This window comes from Delphinus delphis, chromosome 13, assembly GCF_949987515.2.
Source record: "Delphinus delphis chromosome 13, mDelDel1.2, whole genome shotgun sequence".
NCBI classification, from domain to species: Eukaryota; Metazoa; Chordata; class Mammalia; order Artiodactyla; family Delphinidae; genus Delphinus; species Delphinus delphis.
In genome coordinates this window covers 34788586-34814749 of record NC_082695.1, presented here as the reverse complement: position 1 = coordinate 34814749, position 26164 = coordinate 34788586, and the positions used below count along the sequence as shown (strand labels likewise).

The 26164-nt window shown below is 48.0% G+C and overlaps 1 protein-coding gene and 1 non-coding gene across 2 annotated transcripts in view; one reads left to right on the top strand and one right to left on the bottom strand.

Moving 5' to 3' along the window:
• EMILIN2 (elastin microfibril interfacer 2) overlaps positions 1 to 26164 on the top strand; it is a 50431-nt gene that overhangs the window by 13202 nt on the left and 11065 nt on the right. The window contains exons 3-4 of the mRNA XM_060028742.1: positions 9522 to 9697; positions 15992 to 17902. Of these exons, the coding sequence (XP_059884725.1) occupies positions 9522 to 9697; positions 15992 to 17902 (2087 nt within the window). The remainder of the gene's footprint in view (positions 1 to 9521; positions 9698 to 15991; positions 17903 to 26164) is intronic.
• Positions 12074 to 12180, bottom strand: LOC132436698 (U6 spliceosomal RNA). Its single transcript, XR_009521851.1, has one exon. It is a non-coding gene; the product is annotated as a U6 spliceosomal RNA (small nuclear RNA).

Here is a 26164-nt window from a genome sequence, read left to right as displayed (position 1 = left end):
GTTGTGGTAGCATCTTCCAAAGAAAAACCATGTTCCCTGTAAGCAGAGGGCAGGCAAATGTAAATGTCTCTACTTTGTTAAGTGTGGATTTAAAAGACACAAAGTAATATGGGCTTCGCCTGGACAATGTGAGAAATATGAAACTAGGTTATAACAGTTTGGTCCTTTTTTCCCCCAGTGTGATATAAATTAGAAAAGAAATATAAGTGTTCCTGTGTTTTCAATTCCCAGATTTCTTTTTTTTTTAATGAGAATGAGTTGGCCCAAAGGAAGAAAATGTTGTCTTTATACCTGCAGAGAAACTCCTACTGTCTTAGGATTTTCTAAGCTTCTAAGTGACTGCCACCAAGTTCCAGGTGAGGCCTGCTTAAGAGCTTGCCACCATCCGTGGTCACCATCCAAAGGTCCAAAATTGATTACAGATGGGGTATCATAGCCAGTTCCCTTTCTGTTTGGAAAAGCAGTACAGTCGTCCCTTGGGCTCCATAGGGGATTGGTTCCAGGACCTCCCACGGATACCAAAATCCACAGATGCTCAAGTCCCTTATATAAAATGGCATAATATTTGCATATAACCTATGCACATCCTCCTGTATACTTTAAATCACCTCTGGATAACTTATAATACCCAATACAATGTAAATGCTATATAAATACATAGTGGCTGGGTGCATGACAAATTCGTTTTGCTTTTTGGAACTTTCCAGGATTTTTTTTTTTTTGCATGAATATTTTCAATCTGCTGTGGGTTGAACCTGCAGACGCGGAACTGCCGATCCAGAGGGCTGCTTGTACTGAGAATGACGGGTGGGCAGCTGCAAGCTGAAGGGTGGCTGGCAGATATGGAAGTTGAGAAAGAGAAAGCACAGAGTGACTGGAGCCTGAGGGGGGAGGAATGTTGCAAACCGAGGCAGGGGACACACAGGAAAAGGGCTTTCGAAATTATTGTGACTTCTGTAGGAGAATTTGAGGAAATCATTTTTCCTCTTAAAGAAAGAGGAAATGATCAAGAATTATTCAGTGGCTCTGAGAAGAAACATTTGCATTCCCGAACCACAGAAAGTCACCCTTGGGGTGAGCATCACGCCAAAGGCTGAGGCCGCAGCTGTTTTCCGGGCCACACCGTGGGAACATGGGGAATGAGCGCATCTGGGCGCGATTGGGGCGGAGGGTGCTCTGTGATCCTGACTCCGGGGATGAGGAGATGAGATGTGAGTTCGAGAAATGGAATCCTGTACAATGGAGTTGCGGAAAGCAGCCTGCAGCGGCGATGGCCCTTCCCCAAAAGAATTGTTAGGGGAACGTGGGCCTTCGTTAGTGTTGGATTATTCTGCCGCCAGAAAGCCGGGGTGGTGCTCGGGCCCTGGAGGCCTCCGCGCTCGCTCGCCCTTCCCCCACTGCAGACTTGAGCTCTGTCATGTATTTCCCCAAGTGAGGAAGTTAAAACCAAGAATGCGGACTCCATAGCACACACGCGTAAACTGTATTTCATGCTGCTGGGCGCGCCCCGCGCTTGGAGATGATGTCATTTTTAGCAATGCAAGTTTGCTCCGAAGGAAGGTACAGGCCGCTCTTATGGTAAATCTGAAAATGACACTTCACTGTCTGTTGCAGCCGAGTTGGGACAGCCTCTCAGTTGAGCCGCTGGGCTTTCCTTCAATCACCTTTCTTTCAGGACTGTAGAATTTTTTCTGTCCTCAGGGTTAAGGAGGGTGATCCGTCGTGGGGAAAACTTATTCTACTCATTATGCTGTATGATCAGAGAAAATGGCTGAGAAGTAAAGAGGGTTTTAGGGTTTGAATCTAACTTGCCACTCTAAGTACGGAAGGAAATTAATTCAAGAAGAAATGGAAAAAGAAACAGCTTACAATTGTGGTTTCTCTAGCAAGAATCTCCTTTGTACTGGGAAACAGACAATCTGCTATACATACACTTTCATTTTGAGCACATTGCCTTGGTCTAGGGTCTGTGATTTAAGAAATGTACAAAGCAGGGACTTCCCTGGTGGTCCAGTGGTTAAGAATCCGCTGCATTGGCAGGCATGGGTTCCACCCCGGTCCAGGAAGATCCCACATGCCGCAGGACAATTAAGCCCATGCGCCACAACTACTGAGCCCGTGCTCTAGAGCCCTCAAGCCACAACTACTGAGCCTGTGTGCCACAACTATTGATCCCACGTGCTGCAACTACTAAAGCCTGTGCATCTAGAGCTTGTGCTCCACAATGAAGAGTAGCCCCCACTCACCGCAACTAGAGAAAGCCCACACGCAGCAACGAAGACCCAGCACAGCCAAAAGAAAAAAAAAATGTACAAAGCTGTATTGTAATCTGATTTTAATTAGGTGCCTCTATATGACTTCGAGATTCATCAGATGCATTTTGTATTTCAGAAATATATTTGCCCAAGCCTTCTGACTTTTAAAACTTAAGTGGTTTGTCCTAAGGAGTCAAGCAAAATATTGAGCATTTCTTTCCTTCCACGTTATTAATTTCTCCAGGCAGGGATCTAATTAAAAATGTGCAATGTAGCAGAAAAAGATAAGATGAGAACTGTGATTTGTGTGTGTGATGTGCTCTAACCTGGAAGAAGGCTATCTGGTTTCTTCACTCTCTCGTGGGGGGAGACTTTTTCAGAATGTGGACAGTTAGCCTTGGGGACCAGAGTCACCTCCTCAGATTGTCTTGCACGTGGTTTCAAATGGCCAATTTCTTTTTTACAAATTTATTTATTTATTTTTGGCTGCGTTGGGTCTTTGTTGCTGCGTGCGGGCTTTCTCTAGTAGCAGCGAGCAGGGGCTACTCTTTGTTGCAGTGCGCGGGCTTCTCATTGCAGTGGCTTCTCTTGTTGTGGAGCACAGGCTCTAGGTGCACGGGCTTCAGTAGTTGCAGTGCGCGGGCTCAGTAGTTGTGGCACGCGGGCTCAGTAGTTGTGTCACATGGGCTCAGTAGTTGTGGCTCGCGGGCTCTAGAGCACAGGCTCAGTAGTTGTGGCTCACGGGCTTAGTTGCTCCATGGTACACGTGATCTTCCCGGACCAGGACTTGAACCTGTGTTCCCTGCATTGGCAGGTGGATTCTTAACCACTGCGCCACCAGGGAAGCCCCTCAAATGGCCAATTTTTTGATCATCAGTAGACACAGTGGATTCAGATGGAAGTGTCTCTTCTGCTAGTGCAGAACAACTTTTCCTTCATGTAGTTCTGAAATCCCTTCTGTTTCAAACTTTATAGCCACTGCTGTATTTACTTTTGGCAAAGTGTTACTTTAATAAAAAGTTCACTTATTTATTCATTGATTGGTAGAATGACAACAAAAGAGAAAGCAAACCCATTTGTCACAAGCAGTTCCTAGAAACTCAGTCCACTGTCTTGGCAATTTCTAAATTAGAGCACTGAGACCCAACTTTGTAAAAGTGAATTTCTGTGTAAAAAAGGAAATTTGTTAAAATAAATTTATTCATTTATTTGGCTGTGTTGGGTCTTCGTTGCTGCATGCAGGCTTTCTCTAGTTGTTGCGAGTGGGGGCTACTCTTCGTTGTGGTGCGCGGGCTTCTCATTGCAATGGCTTCTCTTGTGGAGCACGGGCTCGAGGCGCACAGGCTTCAGTAGTTGTGGCACGTGGGCTCAGTAGTTGTGGCTCACGGGCTCTAGAGCGCAGGCTCAGTAGTTGTGGTGCACGGGCCTAGTTGCTCTGCGGCATGTGGGATCTTCCTGGACCAGGGCTCAAACCCGTGTCCCCTGCATTGGCAGGCAGATTCTTAAGCACTGAGCCACCAGGGAAGCCCCCTTAAAAAGGAAATCTTGATACATGCTATAATATGGATGAGCCTGAGATGAAGGGGATCAGGGCAGACCACCTCAAAACATGCCACTTTTCCATATTGATTATTTTGAGCTGAAGGCCACTGAGAAACCTCAGAGACAAGACCTTTCTGCCCTTCCCATTTATTCCCAAAAGCGGGGTGTGAGTTTCCTGCCTCTCCTATACCGGGATGAGGGGTGTGACCCTAATCACCAGAGACAGAGAGCCAGCACAGAGAGGAGTCTGTATAAACAAACCTTACTGGTCTTCCCTGGTGGCGCAGTGGTTGAGAGTCTGCCTGCCGATGCAGGGGACACGGGTTCGTGCCCCGGTCCAGGAAGATCCCACATGCCACGGAGCGGCTGGGCCTGTGAGCCATGGCCGCTGAGCCTGCGCGTCTGGAGCCTGTGCTCTGCAACAGGAGAGGCCACAACAGTGAGAGGCCCGGGTACCGCAAAAAAAAAAAAAAGAAACCTTACTAAAATAGCCATTATCACACATTAGTGTCCTACCCACATTCCCACAACTTATTGCCCCTAGAAGCCCAAACTCCCTTTCCTTTGTCTGATTCCTTCTCCACATTTTATCATCCTTTGTTAAAATGGTACATAAGCCTCTGAGTCTAACTGCTACTTTGAGTTTTCACTTCTTTCCTGAAGCCCCCATGCACATAAAAATATTCATATCAATAACATTTGTAGTCTTTTTCTCCTGTTAATCTGTCTTTTGTCAGTTTAATTCACAGACTCCAGGAACAAATCTAAGAGGGTACAGGCAAAGTCTTTTCCTCGCCTACAAGGACATTATGCTAAGTGACACAAGCCAGTCACAAAAGGACAAATACTGTACGATTCTACCTATATGAGGTCCCTAGAGCAGTCAGATTCCTAGAGACAGGAAGTAGAATGCTGGTTCCCAGGGGTTGGGGCGGGCAATGGGGAGTTAGTGTTTAATATGGGTGCGGAGTTTCAGTTTGGGGTGATGAAAAAGTTATGGAGATGGGTGGTGGTGATGTTTGCACAACACTGTGAACGTACTTAGTGCTACTGAACTGTACTGTTAAGAATGGTTAAGATGGTACATTTTATGTAATGTGTATTTACATACTTACATAACTGTACCACAGTTTTTAAAAAATGGGATTGCTGTGGCTGCAGTGAACCGCCCTGTGGAAAACCTGGAGCAGTAGCTGAATGCCAGACACCCAGGTCTGCCCTGGGTGCGCGTTTGGAAACTCTGGGAGATGATTTCTCACCTTTTCGTGTGGACTTTCCTTGTCCCTGGGGAGGTGGTTAGTTCCCCAGGCCTGGGTGCTCCCTACCAGGGAGGGAAAGCGCCTCTTTTCCATCCTCTGTCCCATTCTGATTGATACTGGGCGGAGCTACACACACGGAATGAAGCAACAAGAGTTGACTCCAGGTTTTGGGGGGCAAGCCAGGGACTGGAGGAGGGAGAGGAGTTTACTGTCAAGTCCATTCTTGGGAGAAATCCCAGTCAAATGAGTGCCCCCAGGGTCCTCTGGGTTTTCAGTTTGTGCAGAGTGTTAAAATAAAATACAGGTAAACACTAAATGCAGGGAAAAGATCCTTACTTTGTGGAACCACTGTCTAGATGGTCCTGTGCCAGTGATGTGTGGTTATTTCAGAGCAATGTTCTACTTGCAGTGCTGGGGAGATGGGAGGAGAAATCAGATGAACAGATAGACGTGAGCCCGTTGCTGTTCCCTTGACAATCTTGCGACGCTCTCTCCCAGTCCTGTCCGACAGAACTTTCTGTGATGTTGGAGATATTCACTTTGTTTATTTAATACCATAGTCACTGTGGCTGTAAAGCTCATGAAATGTGGATAGTGTGACTGAGGAAGTAGATGTTCGGTTTTATTTAATTTTAATCAGTTTACATTTAAACACCCACCCCCCGGTTAATGGCTGTCTTGGAAAGCCCAGCGCTGGCTCACCTTCTGGTGTTTGATTCTTGTCCTGTTCACATGACTGTGGACCCTGGAGCTCGACTGGGTTCTGGGAGGACTGAACCTCCTGGGTTCAGCTGGGTTAGACCTGAGGGTCGCTCTGGGGTTGTTATTATGGACACTGGACTTCCCCAAACCTTGTCAAAAGTAGGCCTAGTGTCATTAATTAATTGTTTGATCAATCAGTTACTGATTAACGATTAATACTCAGTTATTTATTAAGCACAATAGGACAGACACTGTGTTGAAAAGTGGGGGTCCTGTAGAGAGCAGAGCCAACAGGCGTTCTTGCCCTCAAGGGCCCCGCGGTTGGCGGGAGGAGGAGCTCTGGATGCGCAAATACAAGTGTGAATGGAAGCAGGTGAGGCGAGGTCTCACCTCCCACCAGTGGGAAGGAGTCTTGGTGGGGGTGACGTCAAATGGATGTACACTTTGTCCCATTCTGTTTTAACAGGGACACTGCGTCATGTGGTCCCTGAGCTCTGATTCAACTCTTGCAGTCCTTTTCTTCCAACTTCCTTCTCATTAGCATCTCCTGGGCCCATCTGGTGCCTTGACATCGTGACTGAACTTGTAAAAATGGTGACCCCTTGTCTCACCCCCGAAAAGGGCTTGGGTGGGGGGGGAGAGTTGGGGAGAGTGGACAGGGCTGTGGGGCAGCTCACTGCCCACCTCCAGGGGTGCCTGAGGCAGCTGATCGGGGCTCCCCCTGGAAGGGATGCTGTTACAGACCTGACCCGAGGCTGGGATGGGGACCCAGGCTGGAGCCCAGTCAGCCTCCGGGCTCCAGCCCCGCCGGGCAGTGACTCTGTCCCTTTGGCTGCGGGCCCTTCCTTGGCCGCCCCCAGCTGGGTGCAGTTTGCTGATTTAGTAAATGTCCACGGAGCATCTTCCAAACACCCACTTCCCAGGGGCCCTGGGGTGACGCTTGGGCTGCTGCCTGGTTGTTGGGCCCCTGGGTGCCTGGGTCTGGGGTGCTTCTCAACTCTGGCTGCGCTTGGCGATTACGTGGGGAGTTTTTGAAAGGTACAGACACCTGGGTCCCCCCACCTCAGACCAATGAAATTAGAATTTTGAGGGTAAAGGCCTAAGCATTTTTTTTTAAGGCCCCCTGGCCAGGATACTGTCCCGCGGATCCAGGGCATGCGGGCAGGCCTGGGAGTCCTGCCTGGTGCTCCCCCATCCTCTGGGGGGCCCCTTGGCTGCCCCAGTGGAAGCAGCAGCCCGGTTTCTGCCAGGATATCCCAGTAGGGCTGTGGGGCTGGACAGACCCGCCTCCCCCCATCACGCCCCCCTGAAATGAGTCCTGGGGACCTGCCGGTGCCTCAGGGATCGTGTTCTCGGGCACAGAGATGTGGCCGTGAGCTCAGGTGGCCCCCAGTGGCTTCCAGCTGTCACTGCTTTCACACGCGGGGCTGGAAACTTGGTTGGAGATGCAGTCAACCTGAAGTCCACTGAAACCGGAAACCTAGAGCAATAGGGGTAGGGGTGGGGGTGGGGGGTGGGGCGGAGAGGAAGGAGGGTGCCCCAGGGAGCTTTCCTAAGTTATGCGCTAGCGCTGAAATCATCACTGCCTTCAGCGAAAAGAATGAAGTGTGTTGGAAAAGCAAGAACTTTCTTGCGCTCGGCTGGGCAGTGAGGGGCTAAGTCCCCCGGGTGGGGTGGGGGGTCGTCCCTCGGCATCAAAGCTGCGGGGTTTGGGCCCCTCGGCCCGGCTCAGCCACGGCCAGAAGGGTTTAATGAGGGCCGTCATCTCCCGGCACACGGAGAAAACCCCAGAGCAGACACATTTTCACATTCAGTCCTCAATGCTCAGAGGAACCAAGTTTTTCGGAGATGACACATTTTTCCAGCATTATGCTGCGCTTGAGCCTGCAAAACAACGAAGTGGAATTTTTCTTTCTTTTCCTGTAGTTTCTGGGACCACACAGAGGATGCTTTTGGTAGGTGGGGTCCTAGGGGGCTGAGGGCTAGTGTGGACCTGGACCGAATTAAGTGCTCAGGCTGCCTTCTTACCCAGCTTGTGGGCCCTTTTGGAACATGTCTGGGTGGGCGCGGTTGCTTCAGATTGAAGGCAGTTGCCAGCGAGATTGGCTGCTTCTGTGCGCCGGGGGGGGCCCTGCGGGGTCCAGGCGAGCACACGGCTTCAAAGTCCAGTCCTGGCCCTTCCTGACCATTGGAACTGGGAGAAGTCACTTAACCTCTACGAGCCTCTGTTTTCTCATTTGTGAAAAAGGAATGATGTATATAGTGGGGCCTTGATGGGGGACGTGGCGGGAATGAGAGAATGAAGAACCGGGAAGGCCGATCTTGCACCTGCTTTGCCCCTGACCCCCTGAGCAGCCCTTCTTTTCTGTTTTACTTATTGGGCTTTCTCATCAGTTTTCCTTAAAACGCCTCCCACCCAAGCATCTGAAAATCCGCACACCCAGGCCGCACTGCAGACCGATTAATCAGAGCCTCTGAGGGTGGGACCCAGGCATGGGTAGTTTTTCACAGGTCCCTGGTAATTCTAACACACGGCCAAGGTTGAGAACCACTGCCCTACAAGACCAGGTGAGACGGGTCAGTGAAGTGCTGGGACACTCCCGCTGGGGCAGTGCTGTCAGCGGGCCCTCCTGGAATTCCAAAGGGTCGCCTTGCCTGTCCTGGCACGTGAGGTGGTTCCTGGCATGTGAGGTTTGGGGTGTCATGGTTTGGACCCTCAGGGAGGATGCCAGAAGTCCACTACATTTAGCCATTTATAATTTTCTCAGGAATGTAGCTTTGAACTCTACCTGCCACAAGGCCGGGGCCTGATGGAGTCACTAGGCTGGCACCAGGCCCCCGGATGCCCCCCTGAGCAGCACACAGCAGCCCTGAGGACGTGATGCAAAGCCCGTTTCTTTCTGGGAATCGGTCCCAAAAGGGGGCTAGCTGCTCGTGCTGGGGTGTTGGAAATGAAGAGAAAGTGACGAGGTTCAAGAGAGCTGTTGTTCCCAGTCAGAAAGAGAAGCCGGGGTGACCCAGGAGCCGGCTTGCCTCTGTGCTGTGAGCAGGGAGGGCCCTGGGGGGTGAGCTCCTGGTTGGTCCCTCTGAGCGCTGTCTGTTCTGGGCTGAGGTCCAGCCCTGGGTCTAAAGGACTTTCCAGCTTGTTGCCAGGGTCTCTATGTGATACACAAGTGCACCATAAACGGGATTTTTGAATGGTTCCAATTCTGCTTCCTTATTTCTGTCATTAGCTGTGTGGACCGGGGCATCTTTTTAAAAAGATCTGAACACAAATAGCGTGAGATGCGTCTCCAGGGGGGCTCGCTGCTCCCTTTGTTGGTGTTGGGAAAGAGGGTGCCGAGGTGAATACACAGGGGGCCATGGGAGGTGAGGGCACCCGGGGTGTTTCTCTAAAACACAAACCAAATGGCCCTGACTTACCTTGGAAAAACCGCCACAAAGCAGCGAATTGTATAAGTTTGTCAGTGAAATAAAAGCCCAGTTTGTGAACAATGTCCACATCCAATGAGATTCATGGGCCAAGTTTTTCTGAGTTGTCTGTTTCTCCAGCCTTTAGTGGGAGGGGACCTGGGGGCAGGTGGATGCAGGAGCTGGAGGAAGGAGGGGGGCAGGGCTGGACTAGAGGAGACCAGTGATCCCCGCTGGGTCAGCCTGGAGAGAGCAGTGACCTGGAGCGTCTTCATTCGGGTTCAGCCAGGGGGGCCGGGGGTGTTTGCAACAGCAGCCAGTAAAGAGAGATGCCACCTTTTTTCTTCGGCAGTTATCGTGTGAATGTCAGACCCAGATACGTCACCAGGTACAAGACGGTGACACAGCTGGAATGGAGGTGCTGCCCTGGCTTCAGGGGAGGCGACTGCCAAGAAGGTCCCAGAGACCCCGTGAAGACGCCCCGCCCCACGCCCGCTCGGCCGAGAAGCAGCGTGAAGAAAGCCACAGGTACCTTCTGACTTGCGCTCTGCTTTGCCGGCCGCCCCTGCTCCTTCACACTACAGGATGTGTGGAGCTTTCCAAGTTCTGCCCAAAACACGCACATATGCCTGCAGTAGACACATGGCACACAAATTTATTTGCAGAAGCAGTAGCGATCGGAAGACAGACTTTTAAAAAGTAAATTGCGGGCTTCCCTGGTGGCGCAGTGGTTGGGGGTCCGCCTGCCGATGCAGGGGACGCGGGTTCGTGCCCCGGTCCGGGAAGATCCCACATGCCGCGGAGCGGCTGGGCCCGTGAGCCATGGCCGCTGAACCTGCGCGTCCGGAGCCTGTGCTCCGCAATGGGAGAGGCCACAGCAGTGAGAGGCCCGCATACCGCAAAAAAAAAAAAAAAAAAAAGTAAATTGCTTTGTTAGGGCCAACTGGTTGTGAAAGCCAAGGCCTTAGAGTGGGAGATGCTGCTGGTCTCAGCCTTGTGTGGCCTGAGGCACAGACAAAAGAGAGTCAAGTGTAACGAGGTAATGATGCTTGGGTTGTTTTTACTTTACTTTTCATGTACAAGCTCCCATAAACCTGAATTTGAAGAAACTAAAATTGTTTCTTTTTCAAAAAGAAAAAAAGGTAAATAGAATCATTCTTATTCTGTTTGGGGTGAGATATTTGCAAAGCTAAGCCCCAAGTTAGAAGTGTCCAATGAGGCTGTTCTTAAATTTGCTTTTGATTTTTTTTTAAGTGAAGTAGCACAAACTCAATGAATAGCTTAGCAAGCAATGATAATTTTCACCTTGGCTTTTAAGTGTAACATTAAGAAACTGACTTTTATGGATAAAAATATTTTGACATTATTCTACATCATTTTATCTTTCTTCTTTTTTAAAGTTCAGTGAGAAGAACCTAGATTTTCTTATGAGTTAAATGTTTAAGTCATCTTTAAATGATTATATTTTCCCATGAGGTGTTTTCAGTCTGTTTTGGGTTTTTTTTTGGTCTGCATTGGGTCTTCGTTGCTGTGCGTGGGCTTTCTCTAATTGTGGCGAGCAGGGGCTACTCTTCGTTGCGGGGCGCGGGCTTCTCACTGTGGTGGCTTCTCTTGTTGCGGAGCATGGGCTGTATGCGCATGGGCTTCAGTAGTTGCGGCCTGCAGGCTCAGTAGTTGCGGCTCACGGGCTCTAGAGCGCAGGCTCAGTAGCTGTGGTGCACGGACTTTGTTGCTCCGCGGCATGTGGGATCTTCCCAGACCAGGGCTTGAGCCTGTGTCCCCTGCATTGGCAGGTGGATTCTTGACCACTGTGCCACCAGGGAAGTCCTGTGTTTTCGATTTTGAAACTAGTGGTGTTTCCCAATATTGTCCGTAAAACAGACTTTAAAATAATTTTTATTATAAAAGTAATGCATATCTATTACAGAATGTTTATAGGAAAAATATTTAAGTACACATAGTCTCACCACCAAATGACAACTACTGTTAACATTTTACTATAGAACACTATTCTCTTTTCTATTTCTGCGCATACATTTTGTTAAAGAAAAATTCATTCATTCATCCCACAAATATTTATTCTATATCTGCAGGCTCTATACTAGGTTCTTAGGAAAAGAGAAAATCAAGGCAGACACAATCCCTGACCTCATGAAAGGCAGACACTAGACAAGTAGTGAGGGGGCGTGTTGGATCATAGTGGACAGTTTATTTCTGTTTTGTTTAGTTTTACTTTTTATTTTATAAAAGTTTAAACATACATGTAGTTTAATGAGTTCAGTAGCTTTATAAGGACTATTAGGAAAAGCACTTTCTCTCCCACGTTCCCTTCTCAGGGGTATTAGCAAATTCCCTTTCTCTCCCACTTTCCCTTCTCAGGGGTAATTACTTTAAACTCTTTAAAAATTAAAATAATTGAAGTATAGATTTACAATACTATATTAATTACAGGTGTACAACACAGTGATTCAGTATTTTTATAGATTATACTTCATTTAAAGTTATTGCAAAATAATGGCTATATTTCCCTGTGTTGTCCTTGTTTCTTATTTATTTTTTGCATAGTTTGTACCTCTTAATCCTCTACCTCTGTCTTGCCCCTTCCCCGCTTCCTTCTCCCCACTGGTAACTACCAGTTTGTTCTCTGTATCTGTGAGTTTGTTTCTGTTTTGTTATATACATCTATTTGTTTTATTTTTTAGATTCCACATATAAATGATAACACAGAGTATTTGTCTTTCTCTGTCTGACTTTTATTTCTCTAAGCATAAAACCCTTCAGATCCACCCATATTGTTGCAAATGGCATTGTTTCATTCTTTTTTATGACTGAGCAGTATCCCGTTGTGTATATATACCACATCTTCTTTATCCATTCATCTATCGATGGACACTTAGGTTGCTTAAAAATATGTAATGCTTCACAAATTTACCTGTCCTCCTTGTGCAGGGACCGTGCTAATCTTCTTTGTATCATTCCAATTTTAGTAAATGTGCTGCTGAAGTGAGCACTGCTTTAAACTCGTTAGATGGTCTTTTGGAATTTACCTCCACGCCCCTTGACTTCTCATTATGGAAGGTGAGGATTTAAGTCCCTTTCATCTAACATGGGGCTCCTGTACTGCCGTCCTTTCCGTTCAGTTATACTGTGTTTTTATCTGTTCAGTATTTATTGGTTACATTGTAGTAGTTATATAATGTTTACAGTGGAGCTCTGTAGTGTACTATGAACATGCTGCCTTTCCTACACTGTTTCTGGATTTCTCTAGAGTTAATAAGTATGTTTTCCTTTGCTTGGTTTTCTATATTTTTATCCCTATTTCAACCCAGACTCTCCGCTGGTTATCTACATGTCCCCTCGTTTTGTTCAGACACATCCGTTTCATCTCCTTGAAGAAATCTCTCCTAGAGCCTTCTCACCTGCCCCACCTGGACTGGTCATCTGCTTGTCCTTGTTCACAGCTGCCACCCTGTGACCTTCACTGACTTCTCTCCCATCCGGTCCCTGCTTCCTGTACCCCCTGCTTGCTTTTTCTCAGTTTATTCCCTTGTTGTGGTAGAGCACATCTTCTAGTAGTTTCATGAGAGGATTGCATGGGAGGTAAACTTTTTGATATTCTGAAAATATATTTACTCCAGCTTCAGAATTCTAGGTTGGAAATAATTTTCCTTTAGAATTTTGAAAGCATCACTCAATTTTCTTCTAGTTTCCAAAAAGGAACGCTCCTACACTGTTGGTGGGAATGTAAATTGGTGCGGCCACTATGAAGAACAATATGGAGGTTCCTTAAAAAGCTAAAAATAGAGCTACCGTATGATCCAGCGATCACACTTTTGGGCATATATCCAGATAAAACTATAATTTGAAAAGATGCATGCACCCCAGTGTGCATTGCAGCACTATTTACAATAGCCAGGACATGGAAGCAACCTAAGTGTCCATTGACGGGTGAATGGATAAAGAAGATGTGGTGTGTATACATACAACAGAATATTACTCAGCCATAAAAAGAATGAAATAATGCCATTGGCAGCAACATGGATGGATCTATAGATTATCATACTAAATGAAGTAAGTCAGAGACAAATGTCATATGATACCACTTATATGTGGAATCTAAAAAAATGATACAAATGAACTTATTTGAAAAACAGAAAGAGACTCACAGACATAGAAAACAAACTTATGGTTACCAAAGAGGAAAACTGCGGGGGAGGGATAAATTGGGAATTTGGGATTAATATATACACACTACTACATACAAAATAGATAACAAGGACCTACTGTATAGCACATGGAACTATACTCAATATTTTATAATAACCTGTGTGGGAAAAGAACCTGAAAGAGAATATATATACATATATATATATCTGAATCACTTTGCTGTACACCTGAAACTAACATAACATTGTAAATCAACTGTACTCCAATTAAAATTTTTTTTTTCTTCTAGTTTCCAATGCACTGTGAAAATGTCCAAAACCATTCTGATTCCCAATTTTTTATATGTGACTTGGTTGGGGTTTGTTTTGCTTGTTTTGTTTTATGCCATTTTAGTGAGATTTCGGAAGAGAATGAAAGGAAGCGCCTATCCTCAACCCACTATCACTGTAATGAACATACTGTTTCTGGAACTTATTTTTTAACTTCATGAAAAAACATTCATGTCATTAAATATACTACAATATCATCTCATGGCTTCATAGAGTGTCATTGTTTGGACATTATCCTGTACCGTTGGTCATTTAGACTGTTTGCAGTTTTTCATTATTATAGATAGTATTTGAATAAGTATTTTTTCCTGTTAAATTTTTGGATTCATCCTTATTATTTACTAGAATAAATTTCTAGAAGTGTAATTGCAGAGTCAAAAGGATTCTGAGTATTTTGATACACTTGCCAAATTATCCTTCCAAAAAGTGGTAACAATTCTTATAGTCACCAGCAGTGTATGAAGAAAACCTCTGCTTACATCCTGATCCTTCCCTGCTTCTCCAGCCCTTAGAAAAAGATTTCCTTTGCTCAGAACAACATTTCATTTGTACGTGATTCAATGAATTTTATTTCTGGTGTCCTGAGATAGAATACATTTTTCAGTATGGAAAACAAGGTGTTCTTTCTAGTTTTCTCCTTGGGAATTTAGACATCTGAATTCCAGTCTTGGTTTTAACACTATGTTGATTTTAGTGAATGATAACTGTTGATATGATCATCTGCAAAAGTTTAGAGGAGGAGAAAACAATGAACATGAAGCTCAAATATCGACAACATTCTAAATTTACTTCCAGTGTTTGTCAGTTTACATTAATGCATTTTATTTCATTGTAATCTATGTCGTGTGTGACTTTTTCCACTTTACACGCTAGGTCTCAGTATCATCTGTAGGCTTGTCGATGGTATTCTAGAATTCCTTGTATTCTGTGTTCAAGGGCGTGGTTTGCTGCTTATTCTCCTAGTGCCTCAGATTTAAAAAAAAAAAAATTTATTTATTTATTTTTGGCTGCGTTGGGTCTTCGTTGCTGCGTGCGGGCTTTCTCTAGTTGTGAGCGGGGGCTACTCTTTGTTGCGGTGCGCGGACTTCTCATTGCAGTGGCTTCTCTTGTTGCAGAGCACGGGCTCTAGGCACTTGAGCTTCAGTAGTTGTGTCACACGGGCTCAGCAGTTGTGGCTCGCGGGCTCCGGAGCACAGGCTCAGTAGTTGTGGTGCACGGGCTTAGTTGCTCCACAGCATGTGGGACCTTCCCGGACCAGGGCTCGAACCTGTGTTCCCTGCATTGGCAGGCAGATTCTTAAGCACTGCACCACCAGGGAAGTCCAGTGCCTCAGATTCTGATAACCTGCTTTTTGTTTAATTTCTCTCTCTCTCTGTACGTTAGTTTATTTTCATGTTATGACTCATCGCAATTATTTTATAATAATTTTTTTCTTTTGGACTGTTTCCTTGCAGGGTACATTTCTTAAAGTAGGATTATCAAAAATGGAATGTTTGGGGAATTCCTTGGCGGTCCAGTGGCTAGGACTCTGTGCTTCCACTGCACGGGGCACGGGTTGGATCCCTGGTCCCGGAACTAGGGTCCAGCAAGCCACGCGGGGCTTGGCCACAAAAAACTTCAATGTTTGTATTCTTTGACTTAGTGACTCTCACTGCTTAGGGCCACATAGCTCTGTTGTTGGCAGACGCCAGTAGACTCTGTTGCTTTATCTCTCGTTCGCTGTTAGTGTCCCCAGCTGCATGACAGCACCGAACGATGTCTATGAGAGTCTTTTGGCACAGGGATGCTATTAAAAGTAAGCAAACGTTTAGGGGTTGCTTGGAGGATAACTTGCTGCTCGTGTGATATCATACCACCCAACTGCTAATGGGTGGATCTCAAGTGGGTTCTTGTGGTTTTACAGCATGCGGTCAACCACTGGGGTGTGGGTGCAGTTACTAATGAGGGAATGATGTATGTTCATATGATAACGCAAATCAAGAATTTTCCCTTCAGGGTGAAAGAGGCCATTGAGTATCTATGATGTGCCATGTAAATATCCTCTTAACAACCCAAGAGGGCAGATAGTGCCTCTGCTTCGTAGATGAGGGGATTATAGTTCACAGAAGTGAGCCTGCTCGAGGGCAGGCTGTAAACAGCAGGGCCAGAATGCCCCTGGAGGTCTCTTTTACTTAAAGCCCATAGTCTTTTCGACTCTGGCACAATAATTACCTGCAGTGAGAAGGGAGCTGTAAGTGAATCCCATGAACACCCTGTTTATTGTCTTTGCGGAAACTGGGTAAAGGTAGAAGATGTTAAGTCATGTCCAACTCTTTCTTTGTAACAGACAATGAACCAAGCCGAGTCTCAGAGCCTGGGAAGACTTTGTCACCAACTCCTGCAGCAGAACTAAGTCGGACCGTAGATCCAAAACAGAGGCCCCTAGAACTTCAGGAAAAGAAAATCCAGGTGCTTGAGGAGAAGGTTCTCCGACTCACAAGGACGGTGCTTGATCTCCAGTCTTCCATTGCTGGAGTGAATGAAAACCTCAAACACTCCATTCAGGATGACGCCAGCAAAATGCTGGCATCGTGGCTCAGTAACCTGCACCCCCAGCCAGTGCCTGACAGTGCCGTGGGTGGAGAACCAGAAACGGTCCAGCTTCCTGGTGTCCTCAACAGTAAGGAATCTGGCATGAAGGACATCAAGTCTGAATTGGCTGAAGTCAAGGATGCCCTGAAGACCAAGAGTAGCAAGCTGGACGAGCTGGATGGGAAGGTGAAGGGCTATGAAGGGCAGCTCAGACAGCTCCAGGAGGCGGCCCAGGGCCCTACGGTCACCATGACGACCAATGAGCTCTACCAAGCGTATGTCGATAGTCAGATTGATGCCCTGAGAGAGGAGCTCATGGAGGGAATGGACAGGAAGCTGGCTGATCTGAAGAACTCGTGTGAGTATAAGCTAATTGGTCTCCAGCAGCACTGTGATGACTATGGGAGCAGCTACCTGGGAGTGATGGAGCTTATAGGAGAGAAGGAAACCAACCTGAGAAAAGAAATCAGTGACCTTCGAGCCCGGATCCAAGACCCTCCAACCAGGGCAAACTGCTGTGACGGTGCCAAGAATGGTGACTTTGGGCAACAGGTCAAGACGTTAGACCAGAAAATTGAAAGAGTTGCTGAAGCGACTAGAATGCTGAACGGACGACTAGACAATGAGTTTGACCGCCTCGTAGTTCCAGAGCCAGATGTGGACTTTGACGCCAGATGGAATGAACTGGATGCAAGGATCAACGTGACAGAGAAGAATGCAGAGGAACACTGCTTTTACATTGAAGAAACCCTCCGGGGGACCATCAGTGGGGAGGTAGATGACTTGAAGCACCTTCTTGATCAGAAAATACAGTCTCTGGAGGAGCGGCTGGGGAGCGCTCTCCTGGCGATGGCCAACGGCTCGGAGGCAGAACTTGCTCCCCCAGCGTCAGCCCTGCCTGATGGTTCGGGGGCTGGGAACAAACAGGTCATGGTGGAGATAAACCACCTGAAGGACAAAGTGCAAGTGGTGGAGGATATGTGCCTACAGAACTTCCAGGGAGAGCCTCGTGGGAGAGAAGATACTTTGCGAAATGGAGACGACCCTTCAGCAGGTGACGCTTTGAGCCTTTTGAAATCTCTAAATGACACAATGCATAGGAAGTTTCAAGAAACCGAGCATAGCATCCAGAGACTTCAACAGAATTTTAGTTTTCTTTATTCTCAACTAAACCACACAGAAGACCACGTGAGTCATCTTCATAATGAGCTGAGCAGTGGTAGAGAAGGTAAAAAGGCTGCAGGGCGTGGGTCTCCTAAGGGGGCTGAACCCCTCCCGTCTCCCCCGGCCGCCTCGGTGCCTTGCTGCGACCAGCTGGAGGAGAGGTGGCAGCGGCTGCAGGGCCAGGTCCTCGCCGAGCTGGACGCTTGTAAGGAGAAGACACACGGGGTCCAGAGGGGGGTCTCTGTGGTGGAGGACAGGGTGTCTCATATGGAGAAAACCTGCAGCAAACTGGACTCCATCTCAGGAAGTCTTCAGAAAATCAAGGAAGGGCTCAACAAGCATGTCAGCAGCCTCTGGAGTTGTGTCAGGCAGATGAACGGGACGCTCCGGGCACATTCCAGAGACATCTCTGGCCTGAAGAATTCAGTCCAGCAGTTCTATAGCCATGTTTTCCAGATTTCTACGGACTTGCAAGACCTGATCAGATTTCAACCATCGGCAAGTAAGTGGACCTTTACAATTCCATTTCTTGTAATTGTTTGCAACACGTATTATGCTAGGTTTTGGATGGTTTGTGGAATTAACTACATCACTGCTAACCGAAGTGTGCTTCATAGGTGGGGGCCAGTTTGTGAATCGTTGGGTGCTGGGTAACATTAAGGCAAATACCAACAGCGAGAGAAAGTATTTAGAAACTTTTAACATAATTTGACGTCACCGTAGCGTTCAAGCACACGATCTGTGCATTTTGCAAATTGATCAGCCGACAGCAAATTGAAAATACAAAAGGAGAACCGGTCCTTCCCCGCAGGTAGGTGGTAGAAGGTCGATCTATACTGTCATGTCTGTGAGCTTAGAGTCGGGGTCAGATCTGTGGCATAACAGCTTGGGGCAGTGGATACGTTGTCTTATTTTCTACTCAGGGAGTCTCCTGTGTGTGTCCATTCACCTCCGTGTGAGCATCACTTCTGTTTGCTGGTGTCATAATCTCTGTCATTATCATGACAGAGCATCCGCTTTGAGCATCCTCTTGTTCCCTAAAATCTAGGGCCTACGTGATGGCAGGTAGAATGCATTGTATTCCTTTCCAAAGACAGAGACAGGACCGTGGACAAAAGCACTTCAGGGGCAGTAACTGTTTAAAGCCCCATAGTGTCCAGAACAAGGACGCTCATAAGTTGCGCTTAGGGCAATGCCGGCTGCACGTGACACACTCGACAAATGTTTGTTGAATGAATTAATGAATTGAGTGGATGAATGGTCCCTTAATAGTATTGAGTGATATAGTCAAGTTAATTTCTGTTATTTGGGGGTTCAGCACGTCATCCCTGAAGGGTAGAGCCTCCCTTGTACCTGGATTCAGTAGCCTCAGTGCTGAGCCAGCCTTTTCTAATGCACGCGGGAGGGATGAGCGGGGAGCTCACATTTATGGAGCGCTTTTTATTTGAATCAGCACTGGCCTAGTCCCCTCAGGGATGTGTTCCAAGGTCGCACAGCTGGGAAGTGGTGGAGGTGGGGTGAGGACCCCAGGCGCTGTCCTCCAGGCCTGCACACATCTCCCCTATGTCTCCCAGAGATGAACGCACACTTACTGGGTCCATGAGGACTTGGGGAGGGCCAGCCATGTGCCCGAGAGGACCCCACTTCCTGACCAGTCCTGTCTTCTTTGTTGGCCTTTATCACCTTTCCACCTTGCTCAGCTACAGGTGACAAAGGCCCTTACCTGTTGATGCAAGTTCCTGGCCTGGTGTGAGCTTGTAGAATTTTAGGATCAGGTCCTATCTGAGACTTACAGCCTGAGAAGGGGAGGCTGGAGTGGGAGAAGCAGAGGAGCCCTGGCCTGGCCGGGGAGAGCCAGGGCCTGGTCCACAGGAGGCGGGAGGGTCCCAGGTGGTGGGTGGGAAGTGCTTTGAACCTTCCCAGAGATAAGGAGTTTGTAGATAAGGAATTACCCAGGCAGTCCCTATATTTATAACCCTCCCCCTCCCCTCCCCCCAGGCCCACACAGCTCCCCTATCTCTGGAATGTTGGGTAAAGGTCACAGGACTATGTGTGTATTCATAGAATGATTGTCCCTCATGGTGACAGTTCTGTCTGGACTGTGCTTTTTAACAACAGATTGAACCAGATATTTCCAGTTGATTTGCAGCTCCCAGGCAGCGTGGGAAGCTGTGTTCACTCCTTCACGCTTGGCTGTGAAAGGAGGGGTCGGGGGTGAGCGCCTTTAAAGAGAATGTGGCTTCCAAAAGATGATCCTTTCGGAATGAACTCATTGTTCTGAGTGTAGAAAGCATGGATTTCCGAGAATTTCATTGATTGGAAAGAGACAAACGGGCAGAGTCTGTCCATCCTTGCAGTGCATCCAGGTCTAGGAGAACCGGAGCATGAGAGGTCTGTGGGTGAATCTGGAGTTCAGGTCACATGGACCAGTTAAGAGTCAACAGTACAGGGGCTTCCCTGGTGGTGCAGTGGTTAAGAATCCGCCTGCCAGTGCAGGGGACACGGGTTCAAGCCCCAGTCCGGGAAGATCCCAAATGCTGCGCCACAACTACTGAGCCTGTGCTCTAGAGCCTGAGAGCCACAATTACTGAAGCCCGCGCACCTAGAGCCCGTGCTCCACAACAAGAGAAGCCACCGCAATGAGAAGCCCGTGCACTGCAACGAGGAGTAGCCCCTGCTCACCACAACTAGAGAAAGCCCGGGCGCAGCAACAAAGGCCCAACACAGCCAAAAAAAAAAAAAAAAAAAAGAGTCAACAGTACATTTATTGAGCACCTACTATGCGCAGGGCTCTGTGAGGGGTGCAGAGGTGAGTAGCACGACCCTCACGCTCCAGGCGTTTTCAGTCACGGGGCTAACGACATGCACTGGTCTGCAGAGAGGATGAATGAGGTGGTGTGTTAGGGCCCAGTGAGTGGTGTCAGGGTTTATCCTTTTAGTTCATTGGATCTTACTGAACCCGTACTTTGTGGGAGTAATGAGCTATGTCTGTGCAGTATGTGGATGTGTGACAGTGTGTGTGACAGTGACATTCTGAGGGGAAACAGGCAGACAGAGATGGTCACGGGCACAGGCACATGGCCACTGTGGAAGTCAGGGAGGGCTTCTCGGAGGAGGGAGCCTCCAAAGATGAGGAGGTTGAGCGTTCAGGGGCTGGTGGAGTGAAGGGTGAGGTGGAGTGATGAGAGAAGCTCTGGAAGGAGGCGTTGGCGTTACTGGAGCTCATACTGAGGGGTGGGTAGGGTTCAGCAAAGCAGGAGGGGAGGACATCCCTGCTGAGGAGTTGTGTAAATGGGCCCGTTATTTACTGCTGTGTGACGGCCTACTCCAGATCCTGGTGGCTTAAAGCAACAGAGCTGTATCATTTTCCATTACTCTGCGGGTCAGGAAACTGGCTTGGCAGTTCTTCTGCTCCATTTGGTGTCAGCGTGAGTCACTCACCCAGCTGCAGTCAGGGGGCTGGTGGGCCCGGCTGGGCTGGGAGGGCCAGGCAGACGGGTCACGTGTCCGGTGCCTCAGGGGTCCCTCCACACAGCCATCCTGTCTCTTCGTGTGGCTGACTTGGGCCTCCTCACAGCAGGTGGTCTCGGGTAGTCAGACTTACCACACGGTGAAAGCGGAAGCCTCTTCCAGGCGAGGCCCGGAGCTGGCATGGTGTCCCTTCTGCCACATTCCACTGGTCAAGGCAAGGTGATGCGGCTGGTGGGCGTCGGGACAGAGGGAATATTAACGACAGTCATCATCTCTCCCACTGCGAGCCAAGGTCCAGAGCTGAGAATGCAGGATGTAGCCACCAGAAGCCACATTGCTGGGCCAGGGACTCACACTCTGCTGTTTCTACCGCCCTGTTCACAGACCCCCTTCTTTTCTTTAGAAGCACCCGGAGGGGACAGAACTACCCACGAGGCAGCCGGGGGAGCAGAAGGGGCTTCGGCTGACGCTCAGATAGATCTGAGTCTGTTTGTTACCTGCCGCCTCCTGCGTCGTTGGTGCAGATGTTCCTCCCTGGGGTTTAAAAGAGATTCTTGAGATTTTTTTAAAATTAATTTTTATTGGAGTAGAGTTGATTTACAATGTTGTGTTAGTTTCTGCTGTACAGCAAGTGAATCAGTTATACATATCCACATATCCACTCTTTTTTAGATTCTTTTCCATATAGGTCATTACAGAGTATTGAATAGAATTCCCTGTGCTACACAGTAGGTTCTTATTACTTATCTATTTTATTTTATATATAGTAGTGTGTATATGTCAATCCCAGTCTCCCAATTTATCCCTCTGATCCTTGAGATTATAAACCAAACAAAAATGTTTGGTTACTTTTTTGGACGAAAGGTCCATGCCTGTCATCTAGGACTCAGCACTGCCTAACTTCTTTTTTTTTTTTTCGGTTAATTAATTTATTTTTTGGCTGCTTTGGTTCTTTGTTGCTGTGTGCAGCTTTCTCTAGTTGTGGCGAGCAGGGGCTGCTCTTCATTGCGGCGCATGGGCTTCTCATTGTGGTGGCTTCTCATTTGCAGAGCACGGGCTCTAGGCGCGCAGGCTTCAGTAGTTGCCAGTAGTTGCGGCATGCGGGCTCAGTAGTTGTGGCTCACGGGCTCTAGAGTGCGGGCTCAGTAGTTGTGGCACACGGGCTTAGTTGCTCCGTGGCATGTGGGATCTTCCCGCATCAGGGCTCGAACACATGTCCCCTGCACTGGCAGGCAGATTCTTAACCACTGCACCACCAGGGAAGCCCAGCACTGCCTAACTTCTAAAAGGTGAAGAACCACTGTATTTTCATGACTGCCTCACCTTAACGCTCTGTGACGTGGGTGTGACACCCCTCTCCTGGGCCCCATATGCCCCACCCCTTCATTTATATAGTCATTCACTCAACAGATGCTTACTGAGTCATGTCCTAGGGCTGGCGTTTCAGCCCTGAAGGACCTTACACTCTAGAGCGTAAGACACGTAATGCACAGCTCAGCAAATGAAGATCTGATTTCAGCTGGCGATCAGTGTGTGGGGAAAGACCCAACAGAGAAGGTGATAGAGGACGGGGGACTTTGTATTTTAGATCAGAGGTCGGGGAGGGTTGCTCAGTGGAGATGACATTTGAGCAGAGACATGAATAAGACGAGGTAGCGAGCCCTGCAGAGATCTGTGTTCCCGGCAGAGGGAAAAAGCATGTTCAAAGGCCCTGAGGCAGGAATGTGTTTGTCCTGATTGAGGATTCAGAATGCCAGTTTGATCAGGTCTATGAGCAAGGGGGAAAGTCTTAGGCAGTGAGGTCAGGGAGTAGGAGTCAGATGAGGTGGGATTTTATAGGCTGTGATAACGGATTTTAAGTATCATGAGAAACTCTTGGAGAATTTAGAGCCAGGAAGTGATTATTATTTCCCAGGTTTGCAATCCCAGCTACTCTACACATTCTTTGGGACTTTGGGCAAGTTATTTATCTACTTAATGCCTCACTTTCTACACCTGTTAATTGGAGCGAATCATGATAATAATAATACTTCAGAAAGTTAGTATGAGGATTAATATTCCTAACTAGTGGAGTATTAAATAGTGCCTGGCACCTGGGAATCCCTCAGTAAATACCAGCTGTGATGTCGACCCTCTGTCCCCTATGGTGGATGTTCATTCTGCTCCTGGGTGAACTTCTCTCTTCCTCTTCCTACCAGCCCCCGGGCCTGCAGCCTCAGAGGAGTGAGAGCAGGCTTGTCCACACCGCAGACATGGGATGAGAGCCCTGGGTGTGGGGCTCCTGGCTGCTCTGTCAAGTGTTTCTAGAAAGCCAGAGGGTTTTGTCTCTTTCCTCTTTCCCTTTCCTTTTCTTCTTTTCTAAACTGGGAGTCAGGGAGAAAGTGTAAAAAGCCTAGAAATCTCCCCTTCCTAGCATTCAGGATTCATGTTCAAATAAATTAGCTTCTGAAGGGCAAGGAGATGGAGAAGTCCTTTGTTCTTCTGTGGATGTGGCCCTAGGCTTTGGGCTTCTGTGCCCCGTCCCACTGGCTCCTGTTTTCAGTGTTGGTTCTTCACACCATCTCCCCAGCACCCTGTCCCTTTCCTTTAGCTGCAGCTTGTCCCCACGTTGACTGAAATTGTCGGGTAGGGGTCGCTCTGTCGCTGGCAGCTCCAGGGTCTGCCCCCAGCGTGGCTGAAAGCCAGAGTCTGCTTTCTGCCGGGGCCCCGGGACCAGACTGTGACGTTTCTGCTGTTCCCCTTCCAGTTGGGACATAAGGGGAGTTCCCGTTGCTGAGAAACCTGGGGCTCCCACCCGAGCCGAGATGGGGCAGGGGAATAGTCTGCGCGTCAGGGAAGCTCTCCTCCCCTGCGTCACGGTTCCGAGAAGGGCCATGCCTGCCGGACGTCGCGGCACTGTTTCAGCAACTCCAGTGACAGCGGCACTGCTTCCTCTTTCTAATCTGCCACCTCTTCTGCAAATGTCTTAGGGCAATTTCTCATAAATACTTTTTTTCTCTCTTCTTTTAAATTTTAATTTTGTTGGAGTATAGTTGATTTACAATGTTGTGTTAGTTTCAGGTGTACAGCAAAGTGATTCAGTTATACATATTCATATATTCTTTTTTGTAGATTCTTTTCTCATATAGGTGATCCCAGAATACTGAGTAGAGTTCCCTGTGCTATACAGTAGGTCCTTGTTGGTTATCTAGCGTATATAGTAGTGTGTGTGTGTTCATCCCAAGCTCCTGATTTATCCCTCTCCCCCTGACATTTCCCCTTTGGTAACCATAAGTTTGTTTTCGATATCTGTAAGTCTGATTCTGTGTTGTAAACAAGTTCATTTGTTTCATTTTTTACAAAATTTGATTCCACATATGAGTGATAGCATATGACATTTGTCTTTGTCTGACTTACTTCACTTAGTATGATAATCTCTAGGTCCATCCATGTTATTGCAAATGGCATTATTTCATTCTTTTTTATGGCTGAATAGTATTCCGTTGTATATATGAACCACATCATCTTTATCCATTCCTCTGTCGATGAACACTTAGGTTGCTTCCATGTCTTGGCTGTTGTAAATAGTGCTGCAGTGAACATTGGGGTGCGTGTATCCTTTCAGATGATGGTTTTCTCCAGATAGATGCCCAGGAGTGGGATGGCTGGATCATATGGTAGTTCTATTTTTAGTTTTGAATTATATTAATAACGTTTCATTCAGGGGTATTACAGATTTAAGAATCCCATCTTTATCCAGTTGCTTAGCCTAAGCTGTGCTGTAAGAATGAAAAAGCACAGATTTTTCAAATAAGCATTTAACCGTAAAGCATGGCCAGGGGAAGTGTGGCCTGATGCCAGTGTTATGAGGGTTTTGGCCCTCAACTTGAAATTGGCTGAGTTTGGGGCCAGTGTAGGTCCAAGATATTATGATGGAGTAAGTCAGAGTTTTATAAATACATATAAGGCTAAACAAACTGCCCACACTCAGACCACACCAACTCCAGACGATACCTGCCCTTTTGCCCTGTGAGCATCTGGTTGTTGTAAAGCTCTTTAGTTGGTGAAAGTTGCAGCTGCCTTTCTCCATCTTAACGTTGACTTTAGAACTGCCATGTTCCGGGAGGGCTCTCCCACAGCTGCGTGCAAAATCCTCTGTGAGCTTTACAAAAATAAGGACTCCGGGCTCACTCGGGAGATTCCTGCTCAGCAGGGATGAGGTCAGATCCAGGAATTTGTAATTAAATTTGTAATTAAAACAAAGAACCCCCTAGCTCTGGTCCCAGAAGTGGAAGGCAGGCCCCCTCAGAGGCGGCACTGGGGCTGCCGTGCCCAGAAAGAAGAGAAGCGGGGGCGGGAGGGCGGTGAGGAGAGAGGATAAAATCCCGGACTTGACCCAGCGCCACCCACGCAAGCTCCACCGTGACGTGCACATCCACTGGGGGACTCTGCTCTTCGCTGTTGACGTGTCTCCTTAGGCCTTGACTACTACCGCTTTATAGTGAGGCTGAAAATCAGGTAGATCCTCTCTCTACATTTCCATATACAACTTAGAATCAGCTTGTGAATTTCTACCAAAAAAAATCCCCCAGTGGCGCTGATGCTTGGGTCGGCCTCTCTGGGATTCAGTGACATCGAATGAGTCTCCGTCCCACATGAGCTGCCCCCGATGTCAACAGGAGCGGCCGGAGCCGTCTCTCTGTGTCAGTGTTCTCTAGGTTGTACTTTTCAGAAATGCCGGCCTGTTTCCCCTGTTGAGGCTGATTCCACCAGCTTCTGTGTGATCACGTCTGGACTCCTTTCTCGGCTGGGCCAGTGGGCTCTGTCCTCTAGAGGAAGAGTCGGTCCGGGCCCTTCTGTGATGAAACCACGGCGCCCCTTGGACGAGCTTGAATGCTTTTCCTCTTCATTCCAACCAAAGCCCAAAGCAGCATTTCGACTGCCATTTGCTCAGAGTAGGACCGTTCCTGCGAACGCATGGTTTCCCTTCCTCTGTTGTCAGGGGAGCAGTGCAGGGTTTCTGTGGGTTGTCTCCCCAGTCCTGAGAGTCCTTCACATGCCTCTACGGCCCGTCTTCCCTCAGCCTTTCTGCAGGGAGACCAGCAAGCGTCTCCTTGGAAGCCCCTGCCTCGGGCCCGCCCTGTGCCCGTCAGTGAGAGCACCAGAGTCCCGCAGAACCTCCCGCTGAGCCTCGCGTTTCTCAGGCGCTTCCCAAGAGCTGAGCTTTGCCGGGCAGTGTGGCCCTCCGTCCACTTAGCCTGCTGTATGTCAGCATGTGGATCGTTTTTTTTAAGTCATAAGTCTTGGGAATTCT